At 48.9% G+C, this 22,700-nt stretch overlaps 1 protein-coding gene across 1 annotated transcript in view; it reads left to right on the forward strand.

Moving 5' to 3' along the window:
* THSD7A (thrombospondin type 1 domain containing 7A) overlaps positions 1-22,700 on the forward strand; it is a 538,075-nt gene that overhangs the window by 379,767 nt on the left and 135,608 nt on the right. Inside the window, exons 11-12 of the mRNA XM_025180361.2 lie at positions 15,665-15,899; positions 20,337-20,452. Of these exons, the coding sequence (XP_025036146.2) occupies positions 15,665-15,899; positions 20,337-20,452 (351 nt within the window). The remainder of the gene's footprint in view (positions 1-15,664; positions 15,900-20,336; positions 20,453-22,700) is intronic.

A 22,700-nucleotide genomic window follows, 5' to 3' on the forward strand; every position in this document is an offset into this window, starting at 1 on the left:
TGAACATTAATAAGTTATCTTTTAAGTGCATTATCTGTACTATATATATAATATTCATGTTGTCTTACACTAAGACCTGTTCCTAAAAATATTTACTGATGGTATTCATGTAAGTGGAAACATTGATGTCCCACTCAAAGACTTCTTGCACCTTTCTCTAAAGCATCTGGTACTGGCAGTATTAGATAGAATACTAGACTAGCTAGACAACAGACCTACATAGACATATATCTTTTTGTCCATACCTATATTAAATGGTACCTATAGCCATAGTGTATGAGCAGCTTGCATTTAAGACCTATAGATGAGTTAGTAAAATCATTCCCAAACCCCTTACAATGTTCATAGTCAACTACATGATGACAGGCCTGAATGAGCAAGTGAGCTTTAAATCAATCACTGAAAATGGCCAAACTTTGGTTGTGCTGAGCTGTTAGCACAGAGTTGATAGATGTGGACACTTGACTAAAAGCACACTGCAGCTAGTCTTGGATAGTTCAGTTATAAGATCCTGCAAATCTGACTATAACTATGAAATCCAGTTATAATAAAATCAAATAATATTGCAGTCCTTCAAACTAGCATCAGTGCTTTTCTCTGATTCAGCATGGTACTTAAGCTTGGTTGAAGGTCAAGCATGCAAGTAATCCCATAGAAATTAATGGAAGTACTTATGTACTTAAACTAAGGTAAGGATGTGCAGCTACCTTTTTGGATCAAGGCCCGAATTGGCTTCTTATTACTCCTTCATTTGTGAGCTCTCTCTCCCTCTCTGGTTATGAATAAAGGTATATTATTTTAACATTCAGGAAACCTGAATTTAACTCACTTTGCAATATTGGTCTGGGCTGCATCGTGCTTTCAACTATCGTGGAACCAGAGGTGTCGTCTTGAGGGGTTTTAATTCTTCACTGTATTTAATTCTTCATTATACCTACTCATGTGGTATAAAGAGGCCATAAAGTTAGTGGAATTGGCCTCTAGAAAATACCACTTAGAAAATACACGTCATAGCCTTTTTTTTCCTAGACCCTTTCATAGCCCCAGAAGTAGGGATTGTGTCTCAGGCATAGGATTAGCTAATGTATTTCTTCACTTGAGCTACTTTTATCTATTTTTATCTGAAGGAATAGCCCTGTTGGGGTTGTTATAAGCCAAGCTTAAGTTACAAATTCATGAAGGTACTCTAAATTATGCTGCAGGCTACACTGAGAATGAGGAAACGCAAAGACACAATAAAACTCTTCCTCCCCATCTTGCCCATTCCTGTACTGAGCAAATGTTTGCTGGAACTGTGAATCTGGCCAGGGTGCACAATCAACATACTCTTGGGTGCATCATCTTTTCCAGGCCTACATCCAGCAGCATAAGCAGCTGAACCATACCAGTTATGCTGTCAGAGGATCTTAGGAGGCTATGGAAGATGGGGCTGGATTTGTTTAAATCTACTGAGAGAGACAAAAAGTTGTGTGCGTAGTATGAGATGTTCCACAACTGTTTGTGTCTCTGGAATCATTCTCTTCATTTGGCTTGAAGGGAGTAATAATTTAAGTTTCCTTTCTATGAGCCTGGCAGTACCTCAGTTGTTGCTTTCCAGCTCATCTTCGCTGTATAACAAAAAACTCAGGGAAACGTGTATCTGAAAATCTAAAATGACAGTAAAAGACATCATGCCGTGACCTTACACATCTCATAGATGTTACGCATATCCAGATTTAATATATACAATATACATCTCTCTGTGTGTGCCATGTCAGGCTGCAATATATGGGTTTTTTCACCTTGCCATAATCCTCCCCATAAATTAGCTGTAATTAGGAAGCACACACTGAGGCTTGTTTTTGCATAAGTCTTGACCTCGTACTAAAACCTGCTGTTGTGGCCTCAAATACCACATGTATCTGCATATTTTACATCACTTTATACGGTGGAGGTTTCTCAAAGCATAATGCAGATGCTGGAGCTGTTTTCCTTTGTATTTGTCATTACCAGATAGGCTATTGCTGCATTGTGAAAAAATACAGAGATTAAAAAACCCACAAATGACAACATAAGAGGAAAAAATGGAGTTTAAGGCCAGAAAGGACAAGATTAGGTCATCTAGTCAGAATGTCTTTATATTGCAAACCAATCACTTGTGTTTGTATCTAGCTAAAGCATTAAGTTGGATGAGATCCGAGTCCTTCTTGTTCAATATTCTGTGTCTGACAGTGGCCAGTACCATATTCTTCAGAGGCAGGTGCAGTCTCCTTAGTGGACAGTTATTGAACAACCGTATGATAGAAGACATTTCTTTCCATCTCCAGACAGATAATGGTTGGCTTCTGCCCTGAAATACTGTTATTGTTATTAGTTCATTATTTAATTTTGTTAGGGCTGACAATTTATCTGCATAATGCCTGCAATTAGTTCAGGGCAGGATTAATGTGTTTAAAAAATTAACATATTAATCACAGGTATCAATGCTGCGCTGCCCCTTCGAAGTGCCGCTCTAGCGTTTCAAGGAGCAGCACTGCACAGAGCCCAAGGTCAGCTGGGGACTCCAACTGACCCCAGGCTCCCATGGTGCTGCCCCTTGGAAACGCAGGGGTGGCTTTTCCAAGAGGCAGCACTGCACGGATCCAGGGTCAGCTTGGGACTCCAACTGATTCTGGGCTCCTGCGATGCTGCCTATTTGAAATGTTGCTGCTACATTTCAAAGAGGCAGCTGAACTAAGCCTGGGGTCAGCTGAGGACTCCAGCTAACCCCAGCTGTTACGGGGTCCGTGAGCCCACCCCGTCCTGGGCAGTCACACTCCCACGGTTGCCGTCCCGGAAGGTCCCAGTCTCAGTGCCGCGGCGCCGGGTCGGCCCTCCCGGTGGTTGCCCCGAGGATCCCGCGAGCGAGGAGGTGAGGGGGGTCCGGGCCCTCCCTCTCTCCAGACCCCAGCCCAGGGCCCTAAGGCGGGGGAGATGCTCTTCTCTCCCCCGACCTGGCTGATGGGGCACAGAACCGCAACGCATCAACCCTCGGGCTCCAGTACACCCGCCCTGGGCTGCTTCCTCACGCCCTCGCTCGTCCGCTCACCAGCTGGCTGGTCTCGCCGCCTCCTCGGTGTCTCTCAGTCTCTGCCTCCAGCGTCCTCCTTCTCCTCCTTCCCCTGCTTCTGCCTCTCCTGACTTTATACCTGGGGAAGGTGCCGCCCCACCCCTCCAGAGCACTCACACCTGTGCTCATCCACGGCCCCAGCTTCTCCTCCCCAGCTGTTTCCCCTCACCCCCAGCGTTCTCTCCCTCTCCTGCAGCTGTGGGGCATAGGGCCGGCTGGGGCGCCCGCGGGGCCGCCCGCCCCGAGGCTGGTGGGGTGCCGTCCCTGCCCGGTTGTCCCCACTAACCTTGCCGGGGGGGGGGTTCTTCCCCCGCGCTGTCCCGGGCTGCGTCCCTGGAGCCGCCAGCCTGGCGGCATGTCCCGGCTGCCCTGCTGCCTGCGTCCCCGGCGGCAGCAGGTCCAGCCGTGGCGTCTCTTCCTGCCCCGCTGGGGGGGCCCTCCTCGGTGCGGGGTTGCCTCACCCCGTCACCACCCTCCCCTGTGTTGCTCGGGGTCCCGCCCGCTCGCCCGCCTGCCGAGCGGCGCGTCCCGGTTACCCCACCGGACGCGTCCTCGGCGGCGGCGAGACAAGCCGCGCCGCTTTCCCCTGCCTCGCTGGGGGGGGCCCCTCTAGTGCGGGGTTGCCTCACCCCGTCACACACATCCCCCCTTAAGTCGAGCTCTGGGGGTCCTTTCGTCCCCTCAGCCTCCTTTATACTTCGCGATAGGAAGTCCGCGTTCTGGTGCGCCGCCCCCGGGCGGTGTACCACTTGGAAACAGTATGGTTGGAGAGCTAAATACCACCGCATTATTCGTGCATTAGTCTCTTTCATCGACTGGATCCACTTCAACGGTGCGTGGTCTGTGATCAACAGGAACCGGTCCCCTAGAAGGTAATAACGTAAAGCCTCAATGGCCCATTTAACTGCCAGGGCCTCTTTCTCAATAGTCGCATAGTTCTTTTCCCGATCGAACAGTTTGCGACTCAGGTATAGTATGGGATGCTCCCCCCCTTCGACTTCCTGCGCTAACACTGCCCCGAGCCCCACCTCTGAGGCGTCCATCTGCAGGATGAATGGTCTTGAAAAGTCGGGTTGTCGTAATATAGGGGCGGACACCAGGCGTCGTTTGATCGTGTCAAATGCCTGCCTGCCCCTTTCGGTCCATCTTACTTTTTGGGGTTGGTTGTTCCGCGTCATGTCTGTCAACGGGGCCGCTAGGGTGGCGAAGTCGGCTATAAATCGTCTGTAGTACCCCGCTAACCCCAGGAACTGACGTATCTGTCTCTTGGTTGTGGGTAAAGGCCAATCCCGTACCGCACTCACCTTGTCGACTAAGGGCTTTAGGCGCCCTCCCCCCACGGTATAGCCTAGATATGACACTTCCCGGCGTCCGAATTTGCATTTCTTTGGGTTTGCTGTTAAACCCGCCTCCGCTAAGGTTTTGAGGATGGCCTGCACATGTTTCAGGTGTTGCTCCCAGGTTGTGCTAAATATGACGATGTCGTCAATATACGCGACGGCGAAGGCCTGGTGCTGCCGCAGTATTCGGTCCATGAGCCGTTGGAATGTTGCCGCGGTGCCATGGAGCCCGAATGGCATCGTCACAAATTGGTACAGCCCAAAGGGAGTGGCAAAGGCGGTCTTTTCCCTGGCTCCGGGGGTCAGAGGAATTTGCCAGTAGCCTTTCGTGAGGTCAATCGTGGAGAGGTACTGGGCTTCTCCAATACGCTCGAGCAACTCCTCCACCCGGGGCATGGGGTAGGCGTCGAAGCGTGAGATCGCATTCACCCCCCGGAAGTCTATACAGAACCGTAATGTCTTGTCTGCCTTTGGAACCAGCACTATCGGGCTCCGCCAGTCACTATGCGATTCTTCTACCACCCCCCACTGTAACATCAGCTGTAACTCCTGTTTCACGGGCTCCCATAACTTCCGTGGTAATGGCCTGAGCGGGTTGCGGACTCTCTTCCCGGGCTCCGTGTCTATCTCATGGGCGGCGAGGGTCGTCTTACCTGGATGGCTTGTTAGTACGTGTGGAAACGTCTGTAGCAGCTGTTCCATCTCTTTCCTCTGCGCGGGTGCCAGTTCTCCCTCTATCCAGGGTTTTTCCTCTGGCTCACACCAAGGGCCGAGGTCTAACTCGAGGGGCCGCGGATCCACCAATAGTGCTTCTCGGGGCTTCCACCTCTTTAAGAGGTTTACATGGTATATTTGGGTGTCCTTCCTTTTCCCTTGTAACCTCAGTTCATAGTCCACCTTCCCAACCCTCCGGAGAACCTCAAATGGGCCCTGCCACCTCGCCATCAGCTTGGAATCTCGGTCTGGCAATAGCAACAGGACCCGATCTCCTGGTGCGAATTCCCTCAAACGGGCCCCCTGGTTGTAGCGTCTTTCCTGGTGCTCCTGAGCCCTTTCTAGATTGCTTTTCGCTAACTCCCCCAGTGCTCTCAACCTTTCCCGGAGTTGCAGCACATAGTGGACTGTCCCCCGGGCCCTCGACTCTTGCTCCTCCCAGTTCTCTTTCACCAGGTCTAATATTCCCCGTGGTTGCCGCCCGTACAACAATTCAAATGGGGAGTACCCCGAGGAGGCCTGGGGCACTTCCCTGACAGCAAACAACAGGGCCGGCAACATCTTATCCCATTCCCGGGGGTCGTCATGTATAAACCGTCTTATCATTGCTTTCAGCGTCTTGTTAAATCGTTCTACTAGGCCATCCGTTTGGGGGTGGTACACGGAGGTGCGTAAGGTTTTAATCCGCAGCATCCGACAGAGTTCGCTCATTACCCGGGATGTGACATTTGGGCCCTGATCCGTTAACACCTCCCGAGGGAGCCCTACCCTCGCGAAGATTTTTACCAGCTCTCCCGCGATCACGGACGCCGTGGTGGACCGCAATGGGACGGCTTCGGGATACCGAGTTGCGTAGTCTATTAAAACCAATATAAATTGGTGCCCCCGTCCTGACTTCTCGACCGGCCCTACCAGGTCGAAAGCCACCCGCTCGAAAGGGACACCCACCACCGGGAGCGGGATGAGCGGGGCCCTCGGGATCCCTGCTGGGGCCGTCAGCTGGCACTGTGGGCAGGAGTCACAAAAGTCCCGGACAGCCCGATATACCCCTGGCCAGAAGAACCTTTGCAGCACGCGCTGTTGGGTCTTCTCCCGCCCCAGGTGCCCGGCCCAGGGGTGGGCGTGCGCCAATTCCAAGACCCGCCACCTATACCTGGTGGGGACTAATAGCTGGCGGACCGTCTCACGCCCCTCCCTCTCCTGGGTCACCCGGTATAATCGATCCCCGCGTACCTCAAATCGGGGATTCTGGCCATAGGTCTCCTGAGGCCCGTCTCCTTCACCCGGGGCCGTAGCTTGGTCCCAGGCTCGCTGAAGCGAGGGGTCTTCCCGCTGAAGCTGGATGAAGTCCCCTTCGTCTACCTCCAGATTAGACAGCTGGGTATCCTCTCCGGTACCGGCCGGCGTAGCCCCTCCCGTAGGGTGCCCGCTAGTCGGGGCCTGGGCTTCTTCCCCCTGCGCCACCTCCGGCACCCTTTCCCCGGGGTCGTCCTCGAGTGATGTCACGGCCTGCCCCCATTGTCGGAGCAAGGGGCCCAGGCCCGGCCAGTCGTATCCCAGCAGGGCGGGGTACGCCAGGTTTGGGGCTAACGCCACTCGCCACGTCTCTGTATGCCGTCCGTCCTCTATCTGGACCCAAGCCGTCGGATAAGGGCGGACGTCCCCGTGGACACACTGCATCCAGATGGGCCCTCCCGTAGCTGCTCCCCCTTCGACCAGGTCTGCCCGGACCATCGTCTGTCCGCAGCCGGAGTCCACCAGTGCCTCCACAATACGGCCCCCCACTTTTACCCTGGCCATCACCTTACTCGGCAGGGGCTTCGCCTTCTGGGCCTCCGAGGTCATCACCCTTCCGAAAGTACAGTCCATTACAGGGCACTCCCGGCGGAAGTGGCCCTCCTGCCCGCACTGGAAGCAGACCAGCTTATTAGGTGGCCCCACCTTCCGTCCGTTGTCTCCCTCGGGGGCGAGCCCCCTCTTCTCCGCCCTGGGTTCTTCTGCTGGGTTCCGCCATACGGGTGCTAACTTCCGTCCCCAGGCTGGCCCCGGTTCCGCCGACTGCCTTCGCTCTCCCCTCCCGGCGGGGCCCTTACTTGCAATTGACGCTCTCCCGGGCGGACCACTCACCGGATTCTTCCCGCGCTCCTCCGTTCCTTCTGCGGCCACAAAATCCTCCATCAACGTCACTGCTTCAGCTAACGTGGAGGGCCGGTGACGCCGAACCCACCTCTGTCCTTCCCCCGGGAGCACCTGTATAAACTGTTCCAAAATGACGAGCTCCGCCACCTGCATTCCCGTCTTGGGCTCGGGTTCCAGCCACCGCATCCCGGACTCTTTCAGGCGATGGGCCACTGCGCGGGGCCGGTCTCCTGGCCGGTATCGTTCTTGCCGGAACCGCTGGCGGTACGTTTCGGGGGTTATCCCTACCTGGTCTAATATGGCCTCCTTCACTTTATAGTAGTGGAGCGCCTCCCTCGCGGGCAACCCCCGATATGCCATCTGGGCCGGTCCGGACAAGTAGGGAGCTACTATAGTCGCCCAGTGTTCTTCCGGCCATCTTGCCGCCGTGGCCACTCGCTCAAAGGTTACGAGGAAGGCCTCCACGTCATCCGCTGGGCCTAACTTAGCTAAACGAACGGGCGGCTGGACCCCTCCCGCTGTGTCTTCTTCCCCTGGCCAGGGGGCTTCCCCTCTCCCTCGGCGGGCCCCTACCGCCTGTTGGTGTTCCGTGAGCTCTCTAACCAGTTGCCGTTGTTGCTCTTGAAACTGCGCCGCCAGCTGTTGCACGATCTGCGTCTGTTGGTGCTGCTGCTGCCGCTGGTTTTCCATCACCCACTCCAACACCTTCGCCGGCTCCATCTGGGCGGCCCCCTTAGAGAGAAGACCACAAACCTCCACCCTTATCCGTGCCCAAGAGCCACCCCTGCTCCGCTAGCGCCCCCCTTCCGTTCGGGGGCCCGCCACCCACATTCTCCACCACGTGTTACGGGGTCCGTGAGCCCACCCCGTCCTGGGCAGTCACACTCCCACGGTTGCCGTCCCGGAAGGTCCCAGTCTCAGTGCCGCGGCGCCGGGTCGGCCCTCCCGGTGGTTGCCCCGAGGATCCCGCGAGCGAGGAGGTGAGGGGGGTCCGGGCCCTCCCTCTCTCCAGACCCCAGCCCAGGGCCCTAAGGCGGGGGAGATGCTCTTCTCTCCCCCGACCTGGCTGATGGGGCACAGAGCCGCAACGCATCAACCCTCGGGCTCCAGTACACCCGCCCTGGGCTGCTTCCTCACGCCCTCGCTCGTCCGCTCACCAGCTGGCTGGTCTCGCCGCCTCCTCGGTGTCTCTCAGTCTCTGCCTCCAGCGTCCTCCTTCTCCTCCTTCCCCTGCTTCTGCCTCTCCTGACTTTATACCTGGGGAAGGTGCCGCCCCACCCCTCCAGAGCACTCACACCTGTGCTCATCCACGGCCCCAGCTTCTCCTCCCCAGCTGTTTCCCCTCACCCCCAGCGTTCTCTCCCTCTCCTGCAGCTGTGGGGCATAGGGCCGGCTGGGGCGCCCGCGGGGCCGCCCGCCCCGAGGCTGGTGGGGTGCCGTCCCTGCCCGGTTGTCCCCACTAACCTTGCCGGGGGGGGGGTTCTTCCCCCGCGCTGTCCCGGGCTGCGTCCCTGGAGCCGCCAGCCTGGCGGCATGTCCCGGCTGCCCTGCTGCCTGCGTCCCCGGCGGCAGCAGGTCCAGCCGTGGCGTCTCTTCCTGCCCCGCTGGGGGGGCCCTCCTCGGTGCGGGGTTGCCTCACCCCGTCACCGCCCTCCCCTGTGTTGCTCGGGGTCCCGCCCGCTCGCCCGCCTGCCGAGCGGCGCGTCCCGGTTACCCCACCGGACGCGTCCTCGGCGGCGGCGAGACAAGCCGCGCCGCTTTCCCCTGCCTCGCTGGGGGGGGCCCCTCTAGTGCGGGGTTGCCTCACCCCGTCACACCAGCCTTCTGCAGTACTGCCCCTTTGAAGCCTCGCCGCAGCGTTTCAAGGGGGCAGCACACACGATTAATCACACGATTAATCATAATTAATTTTTTTAATCACTTGATGGCCCTAAATTTTGTTATGACACAGGATGGCTTTATATCATTTTTCTCTTTTAAAGTAAATATTAATCTTTTTAATGCACATAATAGAAATGTAGGAGCTACCTTGAGAGGTCATTTGGTGTAGTCTCTTGCACTCAAGACCGTGCTAAAACTAGACCATTCCTGACAGGTATTTGTCTAAACAGCTCTTTAAAAATCTCTAATGATGGAGATTCTACAACTTCCCTAGGCAATTTATTCCGGTGCTTAACTACCCCGACAGGAAATTTTTCCTGATGTCCACCTAAATCTCCGTTGACATAATTTAACCCCGTTGCTTCTTGTCTTGGTCTCAGAGATTAACTAGAACAGTTTTTCACTCTTTTCCTTGAAACTAACTTTTGTGCCCTTGCAAAGTGTTATCAGGCCTCTCTCCCCAGAATTACATTTGCTTTCTTTTTTGCAACAGTGTTTCTCTTTTGACTCGTATTTAACTTGTGATCCACTATAACTGCCTGAACTCTTTTTTGCAGTATTTCTACCTAAGCAGTTATTTTCCATTTTCTGTGTGCACAATTGATTGCTCCTTCTGAAGTGGTGGAGTACTTTGCATTTTTCCTGTTTGAATTTCATCCTATTTACTTCAGACCATTTCTTCAGTTTGTCCAGATCATTTTGAATTTTAATCCTGCCTTCCAAAGCACTCATAATCCACTCCCAGCTAGGTATCATCCACAAACTTTAAGTGTACTCTCTATGCCATTATCTAAATCATTAAGGGCTTGTCTACACTAGACTAGACACAGTCGATTTTCCGGGGTTTGAATTAGTGGGTCTAATGAAGACACGCTAATTCAAACTGAGAGCGTGCTCCTGTCAGCACTGATAGTCCTGCTCCTCCGAGGAGTAAGGGAAGTCAAAGGGAGAGTGTGCTCCCGTTGACTTCCCACTGTGTGGACGGCTCCCAAATGTGATTTAAGATAGTTTGACTCCAGCTACATAATTAACGTTACTGGAGTTGAGTACCTTAATTCATGCTTAGCCTCTAGCATAGACCTAGCCTTATATACATATAGAACAGAACCAGACAATCCCTGTGAGACCCTACTCAATATGGCCTTCCAGTTTGACTGTGAACCACTGATAACTCCTCTCTGAAATGGTTCTCCTGTGAATTAGGCATCCACCTTCTAGTAGCTCCATCACAACAATAGTTCCCTATTTTTTTAAGGTCATGCAAGACAGTATCAGAATTCTTACTAAAGTCCAGATATACCACAGTGACTGTTGCCCCAATATCCATAAGTTTGTTACCCCAAGGAAGTTAATGGGTTTGCATTATTTGATTTGTTGGAGGGATGTGAAACATTAATCAGTAACTGGTGGGCTGCTCCAGCCTCACAGAGAGCCTGCTGCAGACAGGAGCTGCTCTCCTCTGCAGAAGCCTCTGTCTGCAGCAGGTCTGGGTGCCCCGCAACCAGGTGCTACTATGAGCAACCCCTGTCTGAGGGGCACCTGGGCTCCTCACAGTCAGGAGCTTCTCCAGCAGAACAGCATCTGTTTGCAGGAGGCACAGGCACTCTGTAGGCAGGGGCTGCTCCAATGTCCAGAGCAGCTTCTGCCCGAGGGGAGCATAAGCAACTACCACGGAGACGAGCTGCTCGGGCAGGAGGTAGGAGCTGGCATCAGGTGCTGGGAGCTGATAGCCAGCCCCAGCATGAGGCAGGAGGTGGGAGCCCGGTGGACTGGGGACTGCTCCAGCAGGCTGGACTGGCCTTCACCCTGGATCCTGCTTTTAGTTGGTGAGCCAGTTAAACATTTAAACCGGTTAAATGGTTTGACCGGATAACTGATTAACCAGGATTTTGCATCCCTCATTTGTTCTTGACAAATCCAAGTTGATCATTGCATATTTTATTATCTTATTATTTGTTCCATTATCTTTCCAGGTACACACTAAAGTTGAGCTGACTGGTGTTTAATTCCCTAGGTTGCCCTTATTCCCCTTATACATTAGCCCTATATTTCCCCTCTTTCAGGCTTCTGGAATCATTAATGTCTCAGATATCTCCTCAGTCAGCTTCTTTGGTATTCTAGAATGTGTTTCATCAGACCCTTCCAACTTGAGGCCTCTGATCTTTCCTTCATTTAGACTCAGATCCTATCACATTTTCACTGGTGTTCAGTAAGTTAGATGTCGCGTCTCTGTTAATATTTGGTGAAAACTGAAGCAAAAAAGTTGTATTATCACTTCTGCCATTTTCACATTTTCTATTACAGGTTGAATCTCTCTAGCCCAACACCAGGATCTGACCAGTGTTGAATGAGATAATTTCTCAAACTATGAGAGGTTCATATTATGTAGGAGCATTACCAACACTTCCACTGCTTACTGAACTATTAGAGAGATTTAGGGGTAAATTAAAGCTAAATATCAACACAACACTGAGAGGCACTAGTTGCTATAAACAAACTTTATGGGACTGTGGGAAACTTGACCATACCCATAGTAAGTGGACATTTGGCTAAATAAAATCATGCCGGACCACATATGTTGCTGGGCCACAGAGTGCCAGTGTAGAGAGGTTCAACCTGTATTATCATTACTCCCTTAGGGTATGTCTACACTACAGAGTTAATTCAAAATAACATGTTATTTTGAATTAACTGTAATAGCTGTCTACACGTACAAACCACTACAGGCAGTCCCCGAGTTACATGGATTCAACTTATGTCGGATCCGTACTTAGGAATGGGGCTTTTCTCGCCCCGGAGGACGCGGGCAGTGGGACCGCCCAGACGCGCTGCGGTCCCACCACCCGCGTCCTCCAGGGCGAGAAAAGCTGCTCCGCGTCTCCCTGGTCTGCTGGGGGGGCTCCCCCAGCAGACCAGGGAGACACGAAGCAAAACCGTGGAGGACGTGGGTGGCGGGACTGCGGCGCGTCTCGGTCCCGCCGCCCGCGTCTCCCTGGTCTGCTGGGGGGGGGGCACAGTTGTGCGCCCCCCCCCCCCCCTGCCAGCAGACCAGGCTTTTCTCACGGACACCTGGGGCAGAGCAGCTGGGGCGCTGCCAGTTGGTCCCGCAGCGCCACTCCTCGGCGCTACTGGACCAACCCAGCAGCACCCCAGCTGCTCTGCCCCAGGCGTCCTGATTCAGCCGCTGCTGAAACTGACCAGTGGCTGACTACAGGAAGCCTGAGACAGAGTTTCTCTGCCCCGGGCTTCCTGGAATCAGCCGCTGATCAGTTTCAGCAGCAGCTGACTTGGGGACACCTGGGGTAGAGCAGCTGGGGTGCTGCTGGGTTGGTCCAGTAGCGCTGAGGAGTGGCGCTGCGGGGACCTACCCGGCAGCACCCCAGCTGCTCTGTCCCAGGCGTCCAGATTCAGCTGCTGTTGAAACTGATCAGGAAGCTGCTGTTGAAACTGATTCCAGGAAGCCCGGGGCAGAGAAACTCTGTCTCAGGCTTCCTGTAGTCAGCCGCTGGTCAGTTTCAGCAGTGGCTGAATCTGGACGCCAGTTCCAACTTACGTACAAATTCAACTTAAGAACAAACCTACAGTCCCTGTCTTGTACGTAACCCGGAGACTGCCTGTTTTTCGAAAGAAATTCAAAATAGTGGAGCCCTTATTTTGAATTAGGTAAACCTCATTCTACCAGGAATAACTCCTAATTTGAAATAGCTAATTTGAAATAAGTGCTGTGTAGATACTTACTTTAAATTAGGGGGCCTCAGCCCTTCCCAGTTCCTCTTGGTGGCCACTCTGAGCCAAACCAGGAAAACTTGTCTGCTCCACCCCCTCTCCTCTCCTCCCTAGAGCCCTTAAAGGGGCAGACTCTGGCCACAGTGCCTGTGCACACCATGAGCCAGCCACTGGCTGCCACCCAGCCCTCCACCGTTCTTCAGGACCAGGCTGGTGACTCCCAGGTGGTCAGACACGGCCTTCAGGATCACCGAGAAGTATCCCTTCCTGTTGATGAAGAGGAAGGCCTGGTGGTCCGGGGCACAGATGAGGATGTGCATCCCGTCGATTGCCCCGCTGCAGTTGGGGAAGCTGAGGGCACCGAACCCCTGGATGACCGCGTCCAGGTCGGTGAGGCAGACGACTCTGCGGAGCAGCACCCTGTTGATGGCCTTCACCACCTGCAGAGAGACACACAAAACCGAGGGTCATTGGGGTGCCCATTCGGCTGGGAGTGTTCTTTCCCTGCCACTGCCCCATGCCCCGCTCCCAGAAGCAACCCCCACTGCAATCCTGGCCACCGCAGGCAGTCTGTAGCACAGCTGGGATGGACCGATCCCTCCTGGGGAGGGCACTTACACCACCTCCCCCCCGTTATCCCTGGGGCAGCCTACTTCCTCCTTGCAGCCCCCCGTCTTGGCCCAGTGGCCGGTGAGTGCTGTACCTGCATGAGCACCACTCTGACGGTGGATCTCCCCATGCTGAACTGGTTCCCGACGGATTGGTAGCTATCCGGCGTGGAGAGCTTCCAGAGGGCGATGGCCACCCACTTGTGGCGGGGAATGCCGGGCCTCATGTGTGTGTCCTGTCACTGCAGAGCAGGGGCGAGCCACTCGCAGAGCACCAGGAAGGTCTCTTTCTTCATCCTGAAGTTCTGGGTCCATTGTTGGTCTCCCCAGCGCTCCAGGATGATTTGGTCCCACCAGTCGCTGCTGGTGTCCAGACGCCAGATGCGGCGGGGCACGCTGGTGTCCGGGCACTGCTCTTCCAGGGCCCCCAGGGGGTCAGGGGAAGGGCCAGGGGGTTGGCCTGCAGCAGAAGGTGCCAGGCAGCCTCCAGCAATTGCTGCCAGGCTTGCAGCAACACGTTCAGCGTGAGCACCAGAGTGCCCAGGGGCGGCTCTGGCTCCATGGTGCCGACTGCAGCGGTGTCCCAAAGGAGGGTGACTGAAGCAGGCGGAGAGGAAAACACTTTGCTGTCCCTCGGCAAGGTAGGCAAGCAAGCGGGAAAGCTGAGAACCGGCTGTCCAGGGAGGTCCCTTTAAGCACGAGCCTCAGATAGCCTCAGACAGCAGCTACACAAAGCAACTACTGACCTGATGCCCTGCTGGAGCCGGTTTCAGCTGCCCTTAAATGCAATTCAGCGTCCAATCAGTGTGGACGTGCTATTTCGAAATAGCAACACGCTATTTCGAATTAGTTTTTGGGTCTAGATGCGTTATTTCGAATTAGCTTATTTTGAATTAACTAATTCAAAATAAGTTAATTCGAAACAGCGCTGTAGTGTAGACATACCCTTATTGAGTAATGGGCTTATCCTGAACTCGGCCATCTCATCTAATGAAGTGGGTTTGGGCCCATGAAAGTGTATGTCCAGATAAATTGGTTAGTCTTTAAGGTGACACGGGACTCCTCATTATTTTTGAGGGGACAGACTAGTATGGCTACCCTTCTGATACTTGTTACCTTATAGTCTCTTTCACCCAAGCTGCCGTCCACTTTTAAATTCTAACCAGTTACTCCCTATTTTATCTAAATCAAGCATAAAATAGTCTCTCTCCTAGACACAAAAATCACTAGTAGGTTTTTAAAATCCTAATAAGCTAATAACTGCAGTGATATCAAAGGAAAAACAAGTTAGGGGTCATGTTTTGCCACTAATGTACAACCATACCACTTCCCTTCTTCCACCACCCATTAGGGGTTCCTACTAAGGCAGGATGTTGTCTCTTCCAGCTTGTGGAGATGAGCAGTTAAAGTAGATTCAGAGAAGCATCCCTCCTTCTGTGCTTAAACCATGAATGATTAAACATATGCTTAAGTCATGACTTTCTCCGCTGTGATCTAATCTTAATGGGAAAGAACACTGCTTGTTTACAATGAGGTGGTTGGGGAGGGTGGGGAGTTGAGAACACTAAATAGAGCTGGACATAATGATAATAGCATTATCTCGGCTTTCCCACACAATTGCTGTGTATCTGCACTTTAATTTTGAACTGCGACGTCTCTGCCATTTCAAGCTGGAGCTGAAATTACCAACTGTGCAAATTCTTTGGTGATGATATAATGTAGGTAAATGTCAGAAGGAAATGAGGACCAGATTTTGAAACACGTTTTTACTTGTTCCCTGAACTGGATAGAAGCAATGGTCTCTAGAAGTGTATAATTAATACCTTGTTTTAAACATAGGACTTTCCTCGCCTTATCACAATATTATTTAACTAACTCCTGATGACGGCAAATCTAAAAACAAAAAACAGGTTATTCGCTATTCCCAGCAGATTAAGATACTATGATATATACTACAATCACTTCAACTTCACATTTGTGTATATTTCATTTTTGTATTCATGATCTGTTCTGCACATTTGCTCACTATTCTTATAACTTAAATAAGAGGCAAAGAAATGGTCAAAAGGATGCACATAATGGTATGTATTTAATAGGAATCTCAAATGTATTTATAATTATCTATTTCTTTCCACTGTATGAATATATGCACTGCTTTGTTGTTCCAGGAGGTGTCCAGTGCCCAAACAGTAGTGCACTTCTGGAAGCACGCAGCTGTAATGAACACCCTTGCACTGTGTACCACTGGCAGACTGGGCCCTGGGGCCAGTGTATAGAGGATGTCTCTGTGTCCACTTTCAACTCATCTACCAATTGGAATGGGGAGGCCACATGTGCTGTTGGCATGCAAACAAGAAAAGTCATCTGTGTAAGGGTCAACGTGGGACAAGTGGGACCAAAAAAGTAAAGATCTTTGAATAATTATTTATTAAGTTAAACTTTTTTTAGGTTTTTTTTTTCAGACACAGCTTATCAGCAGAGTATGGACTCATTTGCAAAAGAAAACAGTTCAGCTGATGGCCATGTCTGCTCAGATGAGTAAATAACTTTTAAAGGCACAAAATCTAAAATACTAGCAGAACTGTAAAGCAAATATTAGAAGATTGCAATAGGGTATCTTCACAACAACAGGCTCTGCTGACAGCTCCATTGCAAAGTTGTCTTGCAGGGCTGAGCTCATCCTCATGGTGTCATGTGCTGCTCACTCTGGGAATTAGGTCAGTTGTCTCACAGTGCATCTTTCTCTAGGGTTGTCTCACCCCTCATCACTCTTACATCAGCTGTCTCTACCCTCTGGACCCACATTGTCATCTGGACAATCGCATCCTCTTTGGGGCATGGCGCTCCAAGCTATGTTCTTCCCCTTCCAGCACTCTTCAGTCTGGCCCTGTTTGACTGCAGTCCTTTGCTGGGTTACTGGTGAAGCACTGGAATGGGTTACCTAGGGAAGTAGTGGAGTCTCCATCCCTAGCGGTGTTTAAGTCTCTGCTTGACAAAGCCCTGGCTGGGTTGATTTAGTTGGGATTGGTCCTGCCTAGAGCAGAGGGCTGGACTTAATGACCTTCTGGGGTCTCTTCTAGCTCTATGGTTCTATGATTCAATGATTCTACTGTCTCCAGCAGCGAGTGGGGCAAAACAGAGGTGGGGGGAAACCCAAGTCAGCCCACTACTCTGGGCTCTGTTTCCATAACCCTTGAGTGGCTGCCACCTACTGCCCTCCTTTACTCCCCTCTACTTCCTGTCATCCCTGAGGCACTTCCCCATAGCCCTTGTACCCATTCAGCCCTTATTTCACTCTGGCAGTGTTCAGCGAGAGCCTCCACTCTCCTGCTATCCTGCCCAGCACTGCTCTGGTCAGGATGCTTCCTTCAGCAGCCAACCCTACTCTCTTGCTAGTCAGGGAGAGACTCCTCTGCTTCACTGAGCGGCCTTTTATGTATAGACTGTTGCAGCAAGCCTTCTATCTATTGGCTTTCAATAAACTCATCCCTGGTGGGCTGGGTTCTGCACTGGCTTCCTGCACCTGCTTTAAATCCCTCCTATGCCAAATTGGGGCACCTGCCCTACTACAGGGACACTGGCTCCAAGCATCTTGATTCAGTCCATCTCCTTGGTTCTTGATCAAGAAGAAATTACCTTGTGCCTTCCATGTGGTCTTGTGGAGGCATTGCTTCACCTCATGCTATTCCCCAATATTTGATTTCCATATATAGCAGTTAAAACTTTTGAGGGAGAAGAAAGGGCAGATCACACCAGTGGAGATGGCTTCCAGGTTAAAAGCCATTTAGTTGCTGTGTTATTGCCCCCCTAATAGGGGTTTGCCCCTCAGTATCTAAGTCAGACTCTGCTGCTATGGATTGTGGTTTGCACAACTCTAGTAGATTTCTCTCTATGGAACCAGAGAGATCTCAGTTTGTTAACCTTAGTATACATGTTAGGTTTTTCTCATAACCACCATTTTAAGAGATGGCCCAATAGTTTAATTGCCTGGTTTGGTGTAAAACCATAGTACAAATGCAAATTAACTTCAAGTGAAATTAATTTGATAGTATCTCACAAAATTGACATGATTTGTCACTCTCTATTACAGTCAATGACTCAATGTATCCTTGTCAGGAGAAGTTTAAAGATGAAATTGCTGGTGTTTTGCAGAACAAGAACAGTGTGTCTTAATAGGGCTCTTTAATGAAGTTTCTAATGCAGCTTCTCTCACAGCTTCTCTTTGCCCAATGTCACCAATATATTGCTTTCATCAGCATGATGGTCCTTTTAAATTCACTTTAAAAGGAAGAGAGGAGGGGGGAGAACTCATATGGTATGTTTAGCACATCACATATCTTAAAATGTGTACACATGCAACTACATTAAAATGCAGTATTAAGCATTCCATGCAGTTTTAATAGGCATCCATTTTACATTTAAAAAAACCATTCTGCAGTGAGTTTTCCTTTGATTTTAAAATAAGCCATTACAGGGTTTGCCTTTGATTTGACCTTAAAATTTTGGAAGCAAGACTATTATATCTTGTCATAGCAATTCCTGTGAAAAAGGCACTGGTTATCTTTCAAATTACCATGTTTAATTCACTGAATCATTTTAAAGAGCAGACATTTGACATGAAAATGTAAATAGGAACCTCATTTTAAGCTCCCTTTAATAAAATGGATTGCTGTGGTAGGATAAAATCAATATTATTGGCCTTATCTACCTTGCAAGTAACAGACTTTAGTTTGTATCACTTCTGTTTAATTTCACCTTGAATAAGGATTGAAAAGAATATTAACAGCCTGTTTTAAGCCACATATACAGGTTGGACCTTCCTTAAAAGGGACTCACTGGTCCAGCAACATCCAGGGTCTGGCATGGACAATGAATGTTCCTAGACCACAGAACCCAGAAAAAGGGAGTTCTGTTGGCAGGGGCAGGAGCGCAGTAAGGGGTACCAGCCACTCAGTCGGGAGCCCAGAGAGTCTGAGTGTAGTGGGGAGGATGGACGGCATAGTGAGGAGTTCTGGCCTCAGCAGGCTGAGAAGCTGTAGCTTGGCTGTGGCATTGGACTCCAGCCCTAGCTAGGGAGCTCTGACCCACGGGCAGCCAGGGAGCTCTGGCTGTGGAGCTCCATCCGTGTTCTGGCTTCAGCAGCCAGGAAACTCCAGCCCCGTGGCAGCCTGGAAGCTCTGGTATATAATCTTGATTGGGTAGTGCAAGGTCTTTATAAATGTAAAGGTTGTGGTACTTGTATACACTTCTGCACGTAAAGAAAAAGTCACTAGGAAGTCGATATTTGCCAAACATTATCAAACACATAACTATAAGGTAAAAACTGTGAAAATGTAGTTACTAAGTGGAAACTGTAGGTGCATTCACAGACACACATAGCATGGTTCTCCAGTCTGCTTTGTGCCATGTAAGTGGTAAATCAGACAATTGACCTTGAAATGGTCAGAGGTAGTTGGTGCAGAATTCCCCTTTCAGATAGGAATTCTCTACCAGTTGAAAGCTAGTGGAAATGCATCAGCCATCCCTGCCACTTCAGATGTAAGGGAAGGAGAAGGGCAGTGGGCCCAACAGCCTCCCTGGGCCCTTTTGAATCACTGGGCCCCGGTACAGTTGTCCCCTTTCCCCCCTATCTTTCAGAAGGTCTGATCAAGGGTATTCTGTGGCAGGAGCATGGTCTGCTGTAGACTAGATACCAGTAATGCAGGTTAGAACAGGCTCTTTGCTACTCTTACTTCCATATGGCCTAGGAACCTGAGAATTAGGAACATGCAGCCAGCTTCCTGCAGCTGCCATTTCACTTTGCCCAAGCACATTCTGGTTGTAGTGGAAAATGGAGGTCATAACATGTAATGTCTTTGCATAACTAGATAGCAGCACATAATGTTCAACGTCCTTTCTGTAACAAAGTAAACACAGGAAACAATCCTGCATTCATAGTGGACTAAACTGGATGATCTAATTAGCCTTTTCTGAATCAAGTGTCTGTGTTCCTTAACTCGTGTCAAATTTGAATAGGCTTTTGAGTGTACATAAACAATTTGAATCACTCAGATTTCTAAGATCCTAGAAAACCATAATGTACATGAATAACTTAGAAAAACAGGCCTCAAATAGGGGCAGATGACCATATTATAGATTACTTATTGATATAAACTTTAAGAACTTTGGTCTGGTCTATGTGAAAATGTTCTGCCGTCATAGCAAAAAATCACCCTAATGTAAGTGCAGTTCTACCACAAAAAAGAAACCCCTTTTTGCCATGATAGCTTATTTTGTTTGGGAAACTGATTCTTTAAAGAGTTCTTTACATCAGTATAGCATATACAAATTCACTGAACAAATTTAGATATGTTGATTTAAAGAATTGTAGAAGGTAGGAGCTGAATCTCCATGAGAAATGTTTGCCAGTATAACTATTTCTAGTATAGGCAAGGCCTAAAAAAAATCTGAATTGTTGGATTTAAATGACCATTCTAAGTCTCTTTATATCATTTTCCCTAAGCTCTCCAGCAGTACAGATAACAAAACTTCTTGCTCTCAATTTTCCACCCTTCCTCAATAATTGTTCTGTCTCCTGCGGATCAAGATTACTCACATATCAACTGCTGGGCTTGCTTTCCTGAAAAGGGCAACTGGGACCCTTATCCTTAAATTGAAAAGTGGTGCAGGGGGTCCCATTGAATGTATTCAGACATCTAGCATCTTATCCAACATTTGAAAATATAGACGATAACATTTAAATGGTAAAAATAATGAAAATTCCAGCTGTGGCTCAGCATCCCTTAGGAGTTTACAGTATTACAGTATAATCATTCATTTTGTAATGTTCCTTTTTTGTAGATGTCCTGAAAGTCTTCGACCGGAAACAGTGAGACCTTGTTTGCTTCCTTGTAGGAAAGACTGTATTGTGACACCATACAGTGACTGGACATTGTGTTCTTCCTCATGTCAAGAAGGTAATACAATTCACTGCGTATTAGTAGGCAGGCTATATAAAAATAAATCACAGTCTTAGTTAATCACTGGCCTGGGCTTCTTTGATAGGTTGATATTGGTATACAGTTTTTTCTTGTAGATGGTGTACATGTATTTTAGAGCCAGACCACTGTGACACAACAATTGCTACCGTGAATGATTGTTTTTATTTAATATTAAAACAGCAAACAGTGATTGCACAAAACCTTCTGTAACCCATTATAACGTTGTCCTTGTAGCTGTCAGTTTCCAGAGGACTGAGTTCAGACTCTCTAAATATTCTTTAATTTGTTTGTGTGTTTTATTAATTTATAGCAACTTTCCCGCCATTCTGTTTACTTTGGTACTGCAAACTCTTTGTGGGATTTGCTATTTTACAAACAGCTCATTAGCCACATAGACAGAAACAATGTAACACCACTGAAGCTTCTAGTACAGTTGTATAATTAGAACAATATTTTTTAAACTTGTGTAAATGCAAGGCACAAATGGCCTTGAATGCACACATACTGCTCTGTTTGACTTCACTGGAAAACACGAACAAATATCCTAGAGCAAAATTTGGTTCTATGCTTGTTTTAACATATGTGCATGATTGAAATAGGCCCAGTAAAGGTTAAAAGTCTCTATTATGTAAGTCCTAAAGCTCTAGCAGAAGTTACTCTCTTTCATTTTTGTCCATTCCCTTTTAGACTGCTTTTAAAATCACCAGAAAATAAACTACAAAATTAACCAGCATTCAAATTCATGTTAAAAGGCTCTGAATTAAACACCTGCTGCAGTGTTTTTAATGTACCTATCAAAGCTTTTAGAAGAAGTTACAAAGCATAGATGTTTTTGCATTTTATTTCTTTATAATTAATGCTATAGCAGAAGCACTAACAAAATTAATGTTGCCCAGATATTTCTGCCATATCTCTTTTCCTCTTTTAAGCTTAACAGGAGATATTCTTCTAATATGCACTAATATAGGCATAGTCAATAATGTAATTCCATGCCCATGTGTGTTAATCCCCCCATGGGGCAAGATGATTACTCATTGTCATTTATTTTCAAAAAGTGCAAGAATCTTGCATTAAATATATACACTTTAAAATATCAGTGTCAATTCTCTGTGCTTTACAAAAAACCTCAGTCACGTTTACAATTTCAATTTGTATACACAACTAATAAAGAGAGAGGAGATGAAATGTATAACCTTAAAATATGATAGCTGTGACCACTGAATTTGACAGTATACAGCATTTGCTCTGCTACTTAAAATATGGAATCATAATCCATAATCATAATTTTGCTACGAAGACAGAATCACTACTGTTATTCTATAATTTCAGAGTAATATTAGTTTTCTCATTGAAATATTTCTGCAGAGGTTGTTCTCTGGTGAAGGTGCAAAACTGTCTTGTCTTGTTTTATTTTTATTATTTTTTTAAAAGATTCTTAATAATTTTAGCATATCTTCAAGAAAATGTACTACAAATTGAAACACACTGAACATAAACAAAGTAATAGACATGGGCAAATGAGATAATAAAACTGACAAATAGAATGAATGTCATTTCTACTGCATAGCCAAATGTTATCTCAATACCTTTGCAAGAATGTTCAATTTACAATACAGCTGCTTTCCAAGTTACGAATGAGTTACGGACCAACACTTGGTCCGTAACTCGAACTGTTCGTAACTTGGAACTCATAGAGTTACATGGCAACCACGCGGTTCGTAAGCGCAGATCGCCGTTCATAACTCGGATCCGCATTTACGACCACTTTGGTCGTAAGTGCGGGTGGTCGTAAGTGGAGGTGGCTGTAATCACCTGTTCTTGCTGCTGCTGCTATCAGCAGCAACCCTGGGAATCTTTTCAGCTGTATGCCTTGATACAGATCCTGGGTACTTTACTGACTACATGAGAATTCCTCTTTTTTGAAGAATACACTGGTGGTATAGTCTGGTGTAGCAGTTCTTATGTTGTTCCTCTCTCAGCTACTGATGTTGGAGAGTTGCCTAGGAGCCTTTATCTAATCCACAGATGCTGCAGTGTCCTACTGGAAGCTGTTACCAGCCCATCCAACATGGCTTGGAGCAACACTAGTGCCCTAAGCGAAATTCTGATTTGCAGTTTAGGACCATACAATTTATCCTTAGTAGGTTTTAAAGGCTATTGTTTTACAAATGTATATTTTTGATCGAAAACTTCCAGGTTATTGTAGCTTTAAAAGCAAATCAGT

The sequence above is a fragment of the Pelodiscus sinensis genome, chromosome 2 (assembly GCF_049634645.1).
Source record: "Pelodiscus sinensis isolate JC-2024 chromosome 2, ASM4963464v1, whole genome shotgun sequence".
Lineage (NCBI taxonomy): Eukaryota > Metazoa > Chordata > Testudines > Trionychidae > Pelodiscus > Pelodiscus sinensis.